At 31.7% G+C, this 15,478-nt stretch overlaps 2 protein-coding genes across 3 annotated transcripts; both read left to right on the top strand.

Annotated features, from left to right (window-relative positions):
• The first annotated feature begins 3,341 nt into the window (after nucleotides 1-3,341).
• Nucleotides 3,342-5,493, top strand: LOC136778990 (metalloendopeptidase OMA1, mitochondrial-like). 2 transcript variants are annotated; one of them, XM_066736252.1, is made up of 8 exons: nucleotides 3,342-3,458; nucleotides 3,556-3,909; nucleotides 3,993-4,132; nucleotides 4,188-4,361; nucleotides 4,453-4,560; nucleotides 4,657-4,857; nucleotides 4,933-5,109; nucleotides 5,180-5,493. In XM_066736252.1, exons 2-8 carry the CDS (start codon nucleotides 3,579-3,581, stop codon nucleotides 5,285-5,287), a joined length of 1,239 nt encoding a protein of 412 aa, XP_066592349.1. In that variant the 5' UTR covers nucleotides 3,342-3,458; nucleotides 3,556-3,578; the 3' UTR covers nucleotides 5,288-5,493. The 2 variants fall into 2 exon arrangements, with proteins under 2 accessions (XP_066592349.1, XP_066592348.1); XM_066736251.1 differs by having other exon boundaries at nucleotides 3,358-3,909.
• Nucleotides 5,494-6,026: 533 nt separating this feature from the next.
• LOC136779206 (small subunit processome component 20 homolog) lies at nucleotides 6,027-15,362 on the top strand. The gene is made up of 11 exons (XM_066736669.1): nucleotides 6,027-6,128; nucleotides 6,193-6,476; nucleotides 6,566-11,800; nucleotides 11,892-12,147; nucleotides 12,227-12,832; nucleotides 12,921-13,484; nucleotides 13,574-13,756; nucleotides 13,831-14,164; nucleotides 14,244-14,671; nucleotides 14,749-15,018; nucleotides 15,117-15,362. The coding sequence occupies exons 1-11, from the start codon at nucleotides 6,084-6,086 to the stop codon at nucleotides 15,258-15,260; spliced, it is 8,349 nt and encodes a 2,782-aa protein (XP_066592766.1). The 5' UTR covers nucleotides 6,027-6,083; the 3' UTR covers nucleotides 15,261-15,362.
• The last annotated feature ends 116 nt before the right edge of the window (nucleotides 15,363-15,478 follow it).

The following is a 15,478-nucleotide window of genomic DNA, read 5'->3' as shown; positions in this document are numbered from 1 at the left end:
TCTTAGCAAAATAAAAAATCTTTTAATCTTCATTTTTGTTAATAAATTTTATGAGTAATATAATGTAATCAGCCAAATTTATTAATTTAAACATTTTGTTGATCATCGAAAAGTAAAATTAAACGGTAGAGCATTAATTAGGGTCAATTGTCGAATTGTCAACTGATTAGAATTTTATTATTATGACTTAAAGGGTTAGGTCATTCTAAAATTTTGAAAAAATCGATTTTTTTTCGCTTAAAATATAGTTTAAGCACTTAAAATTATTTTCCCAAAAGATAATTTTTGAAAAATAAGTCTAAGTGCTTCAAATTCTAATTCTGCCACATCGTGTTTCGACCGGCCAGTAAAGCACCTTTTGTACAACGCTTTGTGTCGTCTGTTTTATGAGGGGTAAAGCAGGTAAAAAGGTATAAAAATGGCACAATAGACGAAGGTCGACAACGTCTTGTATGATTGGTGAGGAAGGTCAATTCTAAGGAAAAGGCATCACCGAGTAAAGATAAATATTAATAAATAGCATAATGAAAAGTGTAGAATGATGTGTTACTGGCAAATGGAAATTCATAAAAAACATCAGGATAATAGATAATTCTATATATTTACGATGATTTGGTTTGAGATTCAATTTCAAAATAATATGCAATTATTTCCAAACTGTTGTCATACAAATTTTGAAAATTTTATTGTTTTAATAACTTGAAAAATTATTAAAAAATATATTGTCCTTAAGTAGATATACACATAGTAATCGCGTTCGATCACACAATATGTGCAATCGTCTGCAGGTGGAACAATTGAGTTGATGATTTTAGCGCTTTTGGCTTTAACGCAACCCTTATCATTCTTTTTATTTATTGCATCATGCAAATAAATATATGATATTGCTTACGGTTACATTTTGAAATCAACAATTTCAGTTTCGAAATTCAAATATAGAACATGCAAGCCGACGTTGCCCAGTTTTCAGCTTGCTCGTGAAACTAGAAAGAAAAAACCCCTAGCTATTTATTAATTGATCGTCAATTTTTCGGAAGCAGAATCGATGTAGGCTGGTGTTCGACTTCTGCGCCCAGAAGATCGCGTTGAAGTTGAAGTGCGGTTCCATCCATAGTAGCCAGGGAAATCTAAATAGTATGAGATTGGTCAAGTTGTAACAGTGTATTAGAAATCTCAATTTTTATTCAAAAACTCTCGTAATATTGTTATTATACATGTTTTCTAATTAACTTAAAAACCGACAAAACGAGACATAATTAGTACATAACGTATGTAACGAGCTATATATTTTATTGTCCTGCCGCTTCGCCAGTGGCCTACGTGGAAAGGATATCGTTGATTAGAAATGCTGATGTCAACGGGAAAAGTAACTACGCCTGATCGACCTTATCTCCCTCTTAACTTTTCTGCAGCCTCGTCTCTGCGCTTACAAACATAATTCCACTGCGAAGAATGAAACCCGTTGTGTTATCAAAGGGAGCTCATATTTATAAGACTAGTAAATAAATGCATACATTTCATGTCTTCCAGAAGAAACGTTGAATATACTTGAGAGAGTAATCTTCTTTGCTATACATTGCTTAATAAAAAATATAAATCCTATAATTCTGTAGTATTTCAATAATGAATTGTCACATATTGTACAAAGAGTTGGAGTTAGCTACATGTTCTATTAATTTAATTCATGTAAAACAGTGCTCGAAGTTAAATGTAACTATTTATCGATTTTTAAAGTGATATCAATCAAGTCAGAATTAAATTGTTTGCAGTAAAAATACGAAAAGGGGTTACATACACACAATACGACACACATTTTTGTGGGATACGCGACTGTGTCTTTTTTTTTACAAAAAAACTCAAATCTGACATTACTGAGTAATACCCTCCCCTCACTCGCCCTGTCCCCTTATAAATTTAATACCTCGTTTCACGAGACTCGTGGCCAGTCGTGGCCTGCGAGATAGTTATCTAATGAAACTGCCACTATGCAAAAGTAAACGAAGGAAGAGAGAGAGAGAGAGAGAGAAGAGAGAGAGAGAGAGAGTTGCATCCTTCTCAGAGTTCTCATGTAAAACGTTGGAGAAAAAGATTGTGTCATCTAAAGTAAAATTCTACCCAAATTAGTTGTTTATCTGGTGTCTCTTTTAATTGTACGAATTACTCTAAAATCAAATTCGGCGAATATAATGGTAATTTCTCGCCGAATTACAGCCTAAAACATAGAAGAATGACCTCGATCGAATGGCATGCAGACATCGGCAGGCGAAATTTGTCCGTATTAAAAAAAATCTATTAAATTAAATCAAGAACACATGAGTTCCAGAAGATAAAACAATAAAGTTAAAAATCGAGAAACGAGGTAAGGATTATAATTTTATGTATATATCCTATATGTTTATATTTAGACCTATACTCCTTCCAACACACAAGACAGTATAGTGAAAATATGTAAATGAGTAAACATGAAGTCTCTGATAACGTGAAGAGACATGTAAAACCTGAGCGAAAGGAATTGGACATTATAGACATAATACTTAACATGCGATAATGACAATGCGTATTGCAATAGAACGCTTCGAGATTTCAGCAGGAACAAAAGAAGATCATATTGTTCACTGCATATCACATTGGAATAACAAGACAAAATGGCTTAACAAGACACTTGTAGATAAGGCCAGAGCATATTCAATAGACTGTAAGCTTAATAAAGAAATATAAGGTGAATGAGCTATATGCTCTTACACGCAAGTGTATATTTATTAAATATAAGTCCCAATGAAGCAATTGACAAAATATTCCAGTAAAACCTGAAATCATTTGAGAGATCAAGCAACTGCAATCAGCCGAACCCGCCTAATGGTTTGAATCAATAGTGACAGATATAGCAAGGACCAAAGACAAACAAATTTTTTATTTAAAAAACAGGTGTCTAAAAAATATTTGTAAAATGATTGAAACTTTTTCGATGGCTAAAAGATATGTTTCTTACTGCTATATTAATTTACTTTTACACCTATAGTTTAACTGATTGTTTAACAGGAAAACGTATACTGATATTACAGAGTGGTTTCATTTTATATCTATATAGGTTTAATAAAACCATGTTATTTGAAAATTATTCTTTTTTATTCGAAGCATCTTTTTATACGGATCCCAAAACCATCGCTGATATTGAAATCGGCCTTCCAATGGCATTACTTTTTAATAATTAAATGTGACTACCACGAAGCCCGGCTTGAGGACTAGGCATTAGTCGAGTTAAAGTGGTACATACAGTTTCCCTGACATGAACTACCGCCTAGCTAGCGGCTAGCAGCAGCTAGCTAGACCAAGTCGGAAGACGGACTTGGTGTTGGTGGGAGTCACTACTCACGTGCTATAAAATTGCGAGTGGAGTCACTCTATAATATCGTCATCCACCTGGCTCATTCCGCTCATTCATAATGTGCTAATATCACGTTGGTCTTTGTTTTTATTTACTGATTTTAAATGCATGTATAGACGGTTTGAATGATATTGCATAATTTTTATTCAATTATCATGGTTTCTTGACAGAAGCAGTAAATTTTAGTAGATTCATGTTTCGAATATTGAAACCCAATCATTTTCAACATGCAAAAAGATTGGTCAATCCTGATCCAAAGTGGTTACGAGCAACGTTTTATAAAACGTCTGTTCCAGAAAATAAGAAATATAATGATTTCAAAAGGTTTCAAGAGCAAAGAAGTTTATTTCACACTACCAAACCATGCAATATTCCACCTATGTTGGCCCTAATATTAAGGCCAATACTACGGGTAGGTGCTTTTTTAGCTGGACGTCAAATTAAAAAGTGGTGGTCTAAAAGAACAGAAAAAGAAAAGGATGAGTATCGACTATGGTTTAGAGAAAATACAATTACATTTGTGGGTAAGCGTATTTATACGAAGGAAACAAAATTTTTACTTTGTAAAAAGGTTAATTATTATTTATAACCTTTATGTTTGTTTTAGGATCTTTGGCCTTCATGATATTTCTTAGTATTGTGTATTATTTATCACACCTTGAGACAGAGCCTATAACGAAACGTAGACGATTTATAATGTTCAATAAAAATCAGAAAGATAATTTATACAAAGTTCTTTTTGAAATGGTAAGATAGTATGATTAAAATATTCTTACAAAATTTATTTGTATTTATTCAATAGCATTTACAAGAACATAAAGCACACATAGTACCTGGATCTCATCCTGTTTATTTGAGACTGAAGAAAGTTGTTGAGAACATAATTGACAAAAATTCAGATTTGATAACCAGTGAATATAAGCCATGGACATTAACCGTTGTTGATTTACCTTTGAGAAATGCATATGTTTTGCCAGTTTGTACAAATTAAAATTAATAGTAGAATACTTAATCAATGATTTTTCATGTTTAGGCATATTGGTAATCATTTTCTTTGTAAATTATAGGGGAGAAATATATTTGTGTTTACTGGAGTACTACAGGTAGCAGAAAATGATGATCAACTCTCATTCATTTTGACACATGAAATGGCTCATGCATTATTAGAGCATAGCGTAAGTAGAATTCCATCAAGTAAATTAATTGCAATGATGAAAATCATAACTGCTTTCCAAACAACTTAAAAAGTAGAATCCTCTGTTATGGTCTAGATGGAGCAGATTTCAAGAGAGTTCTTCGTGGATCTATTTTTGATTATACCCACGATATGTGTTTGGGCAATATTTCCTGATGTGAAAGCACTTTTGATCCACTTATTAGGACTCAGCATCGTAAATGTTTTCAGTGACTTGCCTCATGCAAGAAAATTAGAAAATGAAGCAGATGATATAGGAATTATATTATCAGCAAAAGTATTACCCCTTTTATTTATTAAAGCAAATTATTTGTAAAATTTTGTTGCTATTAATTCATATATTATATTTTAGGCATGCGTGGACGTACGAGAAATTGTAGTCTTTTGGGACTTGATGCACAAAATAACCGATAGTGGAGATGAGATAAAAGAAATTCCATGGTTATCCACACATCCTACACACGCTGATCGGTCAAAAAGAATCAACAAAAAAATTCCAACAGCTTTGAAAATGAGGGAAGAAGCAGGAGTACGTACGATAAATATTTTTTGCAATTTACTAGATTCTATTTAATAAATGTTTACTAAATAAACTTTAGTGTCCTCCGTTGGATTCACGTGATCCCAGAGATGATTATAGCAAACGTTCAAAAGCAGAAAATGAAGAAATGCTCAGAAGAAGGGGAATTGTCATAAACCTCTCATAATATTCATCTCAGCTTATCCTTTAAAGAAAGTCCAAAAATATGTAAAAAAACACCTTGAAGAATTTTATATAGTAACTGATATAGATATGTAGAATTTTAATAATGAACATGTACAAGAGAGCAATATATATTTCCAAAAGATTATCTACTGTGTTTGATAAAATGTATAGAAAAGTTGTTAAATATAATTGATGTATTCTATCTTATACCGAGACCTAGATTAGTTTTGGAGCAAACTGATCGAATAAATCCATTTTTACGAGAACGGCTATCAATGGCCATTATCCATTAATTTGTTGAAATGCATCATATAAATTAATAGCTATTAGCCATATTAAGCCAGATGTTCCGGATAATAATACGGCATTATTTAAAAAATCGATTTTTAAGTCATTATATGTTAAGTGACGCCTTGTACTCTGCTCTACTTAATAAGATAGTAAGATAAAAATTATATTAAAAAAGAAATTTTAATAAAATAATATTGTTTCAGTTTTTTTTATATCTTGCTGCTTCAGTTAAATAATAGTTTATAACGTCACCAAAAAAATATAATGTAATAGAAATATCACAGAGTTAGAGAAGAAATTTAATTATACCGACGTGTCGACCAGTCTGACGGGAAATCCAATGTTAATTCAGTTTACAAGGTTTACAACAGAGGTCACTAGTCTTTCTTTTGGCGGCACCCTAGCAATGTTTTGATGAAACCTAACCTAGGCACCTAACCTCTATCCTCCAAAAAGCACATGGATGGAGCAGTGAACGCTAAACACTTTTCTTTAAAACAGTAAAAATGAAAAATAAACCGCTACGACATAAAGAAAAAAATAGATTTCAGGTAATGATCTATCAAGTAATATTGAAAAAGTATAACACAACCTCTAATTACTTGTCTGTTACAGTTTAAACCATTTTCTGAAAGGATAAACGAAATCGATGTTGATGTATTTCACCGTGTTACACATCGCAATGAAGATTTCGAAAATGATGAGGTTGAAACATATTTTTATCAAACCCTTAAAAAGTGGAATGTTCTTAACCTTACACAGGGCTACTGTGACTTCAAAAAAAAAGTACACACAATTGTTACTCTTCCACAATTGCTTAATCAAAAGCAATATGTAGTTGATATGTTAAAGGAATATTTAAAGATGAAAAATACCTTGTTCTTGCAACCAATTCTTGAGTAAGTACTATATATACAAAATGCAATTGTGTCTATAAGGTTTAATTTTTTTTTAGACTATCCTTAATTTAACTTTTTAATTTTTATAGATTAACAATTGCTTTAGCAAGAGACTTACAGAAAGATTTTTATCCATATTTCCCTGAATTTTTAACTATTATAATAGATTTGCTGCAAACAAAAGATACTGAGCAAATAGAATATTCATTTACCACACTTGCTTATTTATTTAAATTTCTATGGAGGTATCTGATTAGAAATGTACCAACTGTATTTAAATTATTACTTCCTCTATTGGCTGACACTCAACCACTATATATCAATAATTTTGCTGCTGAAAGTTTTGCATTTGTTGTACGAAAAATTAAGGATAAAACATCATTTATAAAATTAGTACTACAAGTCTTAAAAGAAACTCCAAATGGAATACCAGGTTGTGGAAAACTACTGTTTGAGGTAATATATGGTACATCAGGTCACTTTCATTCATGTGCTGAAGATATGCTATTACTTTATTTTAAATCAATGCAAGATGATACTGTTGATCAGACACTGCTATTTGATGTCTTAACAAAAGTAATCGAATGTATATTATTAAATATACATCCACAAAAATCAGAACTATTTTGGAAGGTTTTACTGAATGTAATAGATTTATTTGCTAAAAATGATACTAATGAAGGTGAACTACCGCGTAACAAAGCGACAAACTTAATACTTATTATGCAACATGTACATTCAGTTATCATTTTCAAGGATGGTAGGATATTAATAGATCCTAATCCATTAGTTAAAAAATTGGTGTTTCTGTTTAATCTATATGAAAATGATTCTTCTACTTTGAAAGAAATACTAAATGTCTTTGCTGATATTTTATTGGCTTCTAATGTTAAACTTATGCAAGAAACTTCTAGCCAACTATTAATGAAAATTATGTCTGTAAGCTATACAGATCTTAAATATTTAACTATTGAAAGATTAATCAATTACTCATCGTTTGACACAATAGTTCTACCTACCTTAATAAAAAGCACAGCTTTGACTAGTTTTGATAGTACATTGTTGAAGTTATATGCAAAAATAGTCAGATCCAAAACACATACCTGCCTTACAGGTATAAAATTAAAACAATGGAAAAGACTTAAATTGGATTTAGATATTGAGTCTGACAGTAACATTAATTATTTTCTGCAAACATTAAAAACATTGCTTACATCAGAAGTATCAGAAGATGCACTACATATTTTATTAATTTATCCACATTTGAAAACAATACCAATATCTGTATTAAATACGGTAAAAGAAGGTTTCTTATCTTTATATGATAGAATGTTAAATCATGAAATGTCAGATGACGAAATTATAATTAATAATATTGGTAAACTTAGTTTTGTATTTTTATTAGTACTAGAGTCAATGATTCATAGTCTACAGCCAAATATATTGTATGATTTTATTACACAATCAAACATAAATATTTTGGATGTGGTAAAGAAGCATAGGGATAATATATGTGTTCTATCTGCTGTTGACTTATTTTTAACATATTTTCAAGCATCTCAATTTGAAGATAAATTTATAACTATGGAAGTATTCAATGCTATGAGTAGCGAAATAAAACATAATTTAGGCCTTCCTACACAACAGAATAGACTTATATCTGCTCACATATATTCTTTATTCTGTGATATGAAAGACTTGGTAGGCATTACTAATGATAATAAAAATCCATTAGAAATTATGTTTTTCGCAGAATGTGAGAAAGCAACTGTACATACTTACCGTAATAGATTATTACATTTACAAAGCTTGTCTTTTCAAACTTCTGCTATATCAAGTTTAAATCCTAACTATTATGAAATTCCTTTAAGATATTTGATAGGAAATTTGTACATAAACTTTTCATTATTGTGGGATCCTGTTATAAAAATTATAAGCACTTATGCCAACACAACATTTTCTCAATTTTGGACTGTTTTTAATGAAATTTTAAATACTGAGAAGCCTTCAAACGTAGCTCAACAGATATTTTCTTTTAAATATGATATAATCTCAGAATTAGAAATTGAATTATATAAAAATGATGAGAGTCCTGATTATGAAAATTTTAAAATATTGCTGTGGAAGTGTATGGCAGAGTTTCCAAGCCTGTGTGAATCAAAAAACAGAGATTTGACAGGATTATTTATTGATCATGTAAATAATCATTTCTTCAAATCCAACAGTGAAGATGCTAAATCTTGTAATATTTTAAAATACAAGAATGAGGATAATAAGGAAGATTTAAAAGACATTGATAAGCAAAGTGATGATGATGATGCTACAGACGAAGATAAATTAATCATTTCTGAAAATAATCGTGATATTAAAATTGTATTTAGTAAGAATTTCAAAACTAAATTGCTACTTGGACAAATGGAAATTTTTGCAAAAATGAACAATCCTAGGACTTTGTATAGAGAGCCAGAAATTCAAAAAATTTATTATGACCTTTTATTATCAAGAAACACAGATATACAAAAAGCTGCTCTAAATTGTCTTTTAACTTACAAATACAAATATTTAACGCCTTATAAGGAACAGTTAAATAGCTTGATAAATGAAAAAAACTTAAAAAACGAATTAACACGGTTTAGAATTGATGAAGAAAGTAATATGATAAAGACGGAACATCGTTCAGATTTAATGCCTATTCTGCTGAGAATTATTTATGCTAAAATGACAAGGAAAACTGGAATGAGAACTGGAGGTAAAGCTGGTGGGATCTTAAGACGAAAACTTATATTGCGTTTTCTTGCTGGGGTTCAAGAGGATGAGATGATAATGTTCATAAATATGGCTTTTAGACCATTGCGTAAATATGTAACAGCTTCTGAAATAAACTTACAACTGTCAGTGCAAGTTCGTGAAATTATGAATAATGTAGATTTAACTAATGTTATACCACCAAAACGAATGCAAAGTGCTGTGAATTTATTAGGAATAATTATGGAACAATTTGGAGCAAAAATGGACAAAAACCTTTTACCGAATTTGTTGAGAATGCTACTATGTATCTTATCTGAAATAACAGGTATTTTAAAAGAATCACATCAAATCCATTCTGGATATCTACATATAATAAAAAATGTCAGGACTCATTGCATAATAATATTTGGCCGAATCTTTTCACAATTTGAAAATTATAATTGGACAGAGGATGAAATTAATGCCCTTTTCGACGTCGCTGTATTTCCCTGGTTAGAAAAGCTTCCAATAGAAGGTATTCATAGTCCTACAGCACTATTAAAATTATTTGCAGTTTGGTGCACGAATCCTCGTTACTATCCTTTACTAATCAAACACCATGAAAGCAATCAATGTATCACTCCACTTCCCTTTATCATAAAATTACTCTTAACGGGTAAAACTCATTTATCAGTAATTAATACTATTATTGGAATGCTTGAACAACTTCTAACACTGCAAGATTATGGAAAACAGAATGAAGCTAACAGTATGGAAATCGATGTTCCCTATCTTCCAATGTCGAGTTTTTCAAATTTACTATCAGTGTCACACGAATTAAATAATATAAATTATGGATCAGCTATACTTATACCACACGTAGCTGATATTTTATTGTATATGAAAAACAAGCTTAATAGGTCAAGCAAAGGAGTCAATAAGTCAGAAACAATCATTTTGTCACGAATATCTGAATTTATTAAAAATGCAGAGATATGCGATACCTTGTTGACCTTACTCTTACCAATTTTAAATAGAAAAACTTCCTGCGGGGAGAGCGATGATATTATCATTGAAATGCTTACAACAATTGGTAATTTAATAAAAAATGTTGACAAACCGGAAATTCATATAAGATCTGTAAATCCTTTACTGGGTCTAATGTCAGCTGTGGATGCAAGGAAACATGTAATTCAACTGTACAGTACTATTGCTAGTGGATCGACTGAGGAACATCGGGAGACCATGTTAAAGAATAGTGAAATTTTGATTGAGCTAAATGCCTGGGATAGTAAATGGATCGATCAGCCAGATTTTCAGAAGAGACTGGATGCATTTACCAAAATAAACGAGCTACTTGAAGCAAATATGTTAACGTTAGATTTTGGTGTAGCTATAATATACAATTGCTTTTTCTTCATAAAGAATGAATCTGACTTGGCATTGAAGGATTGTTCTGGTCAATGTTTAAAATCAATTGGGCCAAAATTAGCAATAATGCATAAAGATAATGTGCAGAATCGACGGTATTTATTGGATGATACAATTTTAACAATTATAAGAAAAGGAATCATAAGTAAAAATGAAACTGTGCGTTTACAGTCCATAGCTTTCATGGGTACTATGTCAATGGAATGTCCTGAAACGCATCCTATTTTTCGGGACTTGTCTGTACTAACTAATAAAGTAGATCCTGAAGTAGATTTCTTTGAAAATATGCAACATCTACAATTACATAGAAAAGCACGAGCACTGTTGAAGTTCTGCTCTATAGCAAAGACGTTGAAGAAGCCTCCCAATCCTAAGACTCTAACACAATTTATTCTTCCGCTTGCCTCTTCTTATTTGTGCAATGAAAGTTTTATACATAAAAATAGTATAATCGACGCAGCAATTGAAACAATTGGAGTAGTTTGTAAGCTCTTACCTTGGTATCATTACGAGCTTACCCTCAAGTATTATTTAGCAAAATTACGTACATCGGTTGATTACCAGAAACAAATGGTTAGATTACTTGTGGCAATACTGGACAGTTTCCACTTCGACATCTCGAAATTTAAAACGTCGGAAGATATTGCTAAACGTACCAATGAATTAAGTAATGAAAGCGATAACAAAACTTTGGGTAGTACTGAAAGGACTGATGAAGAAAAACCTACAGTAAATGAAAAGGAGAGAGATGATGCAAATGCCGAGGATGCAAATGCCGAGGATGCAAATGCCGAGGATGCAAATGCCGAGGATGCAGAGGAACACTTCAATGAGGAATTAATAAAGGACGATGTAGAATTTACTGGAGAAGTGGAAGAAGGAAGTGCTGAGGTAAAATCTGAAGACGTAGCTGCAATTGAAAAGCAAATCGTTATGACACAGCAAGGTGCTCAACGTATAGTAAACAGTATCGTACAAACTTTACTACCTCAGTTACATCGAAGTATAACAGCCAAAACTCGTTATGATCATAGTCATAAGATAAATAAGAAGAAAATTGCTTCAGAAACGGAGGAAGAAGATCTGATGCGTGTCCCAATTGCACTTGCTCTCGTCAAGTTACTACAAAAATTGCCAAAGTATTTGCTTGATGCCAATCTACCAGGGTAAGTTAATTTTATGCAGAATGTTCCATGCAAATAATAGAAATTCTTATGATTTAAGTATAATTTTAATTATCAATTTTATTCATTTCAGAATATTTATGAAGATATGTAATTTCCTGAAATCACGATTGGAATCCGTACGACGTACTACACGTGAAATATTACAAAATATTATGGTTACCTTAGGCCCAGAATACCTTCATCATCTTTTGGCAGAGATGAATACGCTGTTAACCAAAGGGTTTCAAGTTCACGTTTTAGCTTTCACGGTTCATTCTGTATTAATCTCGTTGAAGCCGTATTTCAAGCCTGGTCATATGAATGATAATTTACAAAGTATTTTATCTGTATGTATATAGCTATTTTTTCATTGCTTTTTTTATAATAATTTATGCAGTGTTTTAATTATAATTATTGTTAAACAAGGTCTGCAAAGTCGATCTATTTGGGTTGTCTGCTGAAGAGAAAGAAGTCATCGGTTTTGTGAAAAATGTATCAGAAGCAAAAGCTACAAAGAGTTATGGAATATTTCAAATTATGGCAGAATTTATAACAGAATCTTGCTTACTGGATTTAATATTGCCATTAAAAAACGTTCTGGTTAAAACTCATTCGCACAAAACCGTTACCAAAGTTGTAGAATGTCTGAGGAATGTTGTCTTAGGCTTAGCAGACAATCAATTTATACCGTTGAACCAAATGCTTATATTCTTGTATGGCGTGGTATCAGAAAGCATTCCAGATTTACTACCAGAAAAGAAATCTAAAAAATTATCTGAAAAGGAAGCTGAAATACTGAATCGACAAAAACCAGATTGCTATATTATACAACCCGAGCCTAAGAGCAGAATGGGCATCAAAACTTTGGCCAAAACCACAAAAGGTGCTAATGCTCATGTCATAGTTGAGTTCGGTCTAAAGCTGTTTCATGTTTTGCTTAAACGTGAAAAATTTCCGATCGCCCAATACGCTAGCTACTTGGAACCTTTTGTTTCAATATTGAACGATTGTTTGAAGTCTCAGCATGTCAAGGTAAGGTCTTTCTATACGTCTTTTTAATTTTCCTTATATTCCTTAGCATAGAAGTTTATTATACATTAATATAAATTGTTGATTTTAGCTAAGTACTTTAACTTTACAATGTTTGAATTGGGCGCTTAAAATGGATTTGGAATCGGTGCAAACGTTAGTACCCGAAATTTGTAATTCGTTATTTGCGATACTTCACAAATATGCAGCTGCCGGACTAAGCAAGGGAGACAATTTTGATCTCGTTATGGCGGCATTTAAATGTATGTCAGTTTTAGTACGAGACGTTAAGCATTTTATAATCAGCGCAGAACAGCTAAAAATGTTAGTATTTTATGCCGAGCAAGATTTACATGATAGTGACAAGCAAGCGACTGCGTTCGCGTTGCTTAAAGCAATAATTAGTCGTAAATTAGTAATTCCTGAGATGCATCCAGTTTTGGAAAAAGTAGCGGCATTAAGTGTCACGTCAGAACTGGAACATGTCAGAGTGCAGTCTCGTTCTCTGTTTTACATGTATCTCATGGAATATCCGCTTGGCAAGCATCTGAATAAACATGTTGCATTTTATTTATCTCAATTAAGTTATGAAATGCAACCTGGGCGTTTGAGCGCGCATCAAATGATACATAGCATGATAACAGGTTTTCCAATAGTAAGTTTGCTATTCGTTCATATATACATTTTTCGAATATTTAATAATCTATGTTTATTAATTCCATTACCCCGGTTTTCTTTTTGCAGAAAATTTTAATTAATCAGTCTGGAGTTATATTTATCATGGCTAGTGCTCGCTTGGTTAATGATGAGGATCCTACTTGTCGTAAAATTTGCGCTAAATCTATTAAAGAAATGATCATACGTTTACCACAGAAGGATAAAAAAAAATTATTTGAAATTGTTATAGAGTGGTTAAAGGATCAAAAGGTAACATTTGAATTTTCTCAAATGATATAAAAGATTGTATAGCTTTTTAAAATTTACATCAAATTTATAAACAGGTTGCTCATAGAACATTGGCAGCTCAATTATGCGGTATATTTGTCACCATTGAAAAAGACAATTTCGAATCTTATTTAAAAGAATTATTACCTCTTTTGATTAAACAATTTTATCCGGAGGACGATGGAAATAATACCTCAGGAGCAGGGCGTTTTGTAAAGTTATCTAAGTCAGATAGTTTGAAAGACAATCAATTTAAAAATATTAAAGATCCGGAAAGAATGAAGGATCATCATTTGTTCCAAATTTTGCAATTATTATTAAAAATATCAACGTACTGCAATCCATTTTTAAAAGGCGATCAGTACAACTCTTCGATTAAATCATTTGCAGGTAAATTTTTGCAAAGATATTTTTTAATTTAAACTTTGAATTTGCACAGATCTATACACAGATTTTTTGTTAATTTCAGAATATGCACAAGTATTATTAGGTTATCCACATTTGTGGGTACGATTAGCAGCTGCTCAACTAATAGGACTTTTCATGGGTACAATTGATGTTGAACAAACTGCAAAGATTTTGAGTAATACAGAAGGAATTAAGATAGAGGCAGATTCAATCTATACCAATCCTGAAGAAATACGGAGCTTAACGTTGGATTTAGTTGCTCAGTTGTATCCCGATATGGTTTTTGAAGAACTGACTGATCAAGTGGTAAAGAATTTGATATTTATCAGTAAAATATTGAATGTTGTGAAAGTCGTTCATATTGAAAATGCTGAAATGGATGATAATAAAGAGGCTAAAAACACAAGCTTATCGGTTGCATGGGTATTTCGTAGACTACGAAAATCTCTGAACACAGAAATTACCCAATCTCCAAAGTCAACATCCGTGGTAAGTTTTTCGCTGAATACGTCTGTGATATATAATGTCAGTTATGAACCAACGATAAAAAGACATTTTTTGTACAGAGAACAGCGGTTTTTAAATGGATTGCTGGATTAGTGGTGACTTTACCTTTGGAAGACTTGCAGCCTATTCTTTTTAATATTATGTCGCCTTTAGTCAGGGAGTTATCAACAACAGAAGAATTTAACGCATCTTCGCGTCGATTGGCGAAAGAAGTAGCCGGGTTGATAAAGAAGCAAATGGGAAGCGAGGCTTATGTTAGATTGCTTAGCAATGTTCAACAAAAATTGGATATTAAAAAAGCTGAAAGAAAGAAAGTTCGGGCCCAACAGGTAATAAACTTAATATCCATAGTATATTTATACAAATACAAAAGAAATACTTTGTTTTTATTCTTTACGGTTAAAATATTACTTTCATTTTATTACAGTTCGTGACTGACCCTGAATTAGCAGCGAAACGTAAAATAGCTAAACAGCAGAAGAAGAAAGAGGCGAAGAAAAGAATGAGAGAAACGATGAAAGGAAAAAGGAAACCTTGGAAAAAGCAAAAGAAGGATATAGATGAAATATAAGTTATTAGTACATATTTTTATATTGGCTAAATATTTTGTATAATTGTAAATGTGTTTTATAATAGTGATAATAAAGCAAATTTTATTATATGAGGGCGTATGAAAAAATAATTATTTGTATTTATTGAAGATACTGTTTCCATTTACCCGCATACGTATAACGTATCGTGTACATATATAGGCTTTGCGCCAACTAGTGCTTTACCAAGAGAAGCAGT

Source organism: Prorops nasuta, unplaced genomic scaffold, assembly GCF_024137725.1.
Source record: "Prorops nasuta isolate Cenicafe-Biocafe unplaced genomic scaffold, Cenicafe_Pnas_1.2 PNAS00015, whole genome shotgun sequence".
Lineage (NCBI taxonomy): Eukaryota > Metazoa > Arthropoda > Insecta > Hymenoptera > Bethylidae > Prorops > Prorops nasuta.
The sequence above is the reverse complement of the archived record's forward strand: the minus strand, read 5'-3'. Positions and strand labels throughout refer to the sequence as shown.

Coding starts and splice junctions, on each gene's coding strand:
- LOC136778990 (XM_066736252.1), top strand. CDS start 3,579: ATGTTTCGAATATTGAAACCCAATCATTTTCAACATGCAAAAAGATTG. Junction 4,362..4,452: donor GAAATGCATATGTTTTGCCA/GTTTGTACAAAT, acceptor TGTAAATTATAG/GGGAGAAATATATTTGTGTT. Junction 5,110..5,179: donor AAATGAGGGAAGAAGCAGGA/GTACGTACGATA, acceptor AATAAACTTTAG/TGTCCTCCGTTGGATTCACG.
- LOC136779206 (XM_066736669.1), top strand. CDS start 6,084: ATGAAAAATAAACCGCTACGACATAAAGAAAAAAATAGATTTCAG. Junction 11,801..11,891: donor CTTGATGCCAATCTACCAGG/GTAAGTTAATTT, acceptor TATTCATTTCAG/AATATTTATGAAGATATGTA. Junction 14,672..14,748: donor CTCCAAAGTCAACATCCGTG/GTAAGTTTTTCG, acceptor TTTTTTGTACAG/AGAACAGCGGTTTTTAAATG.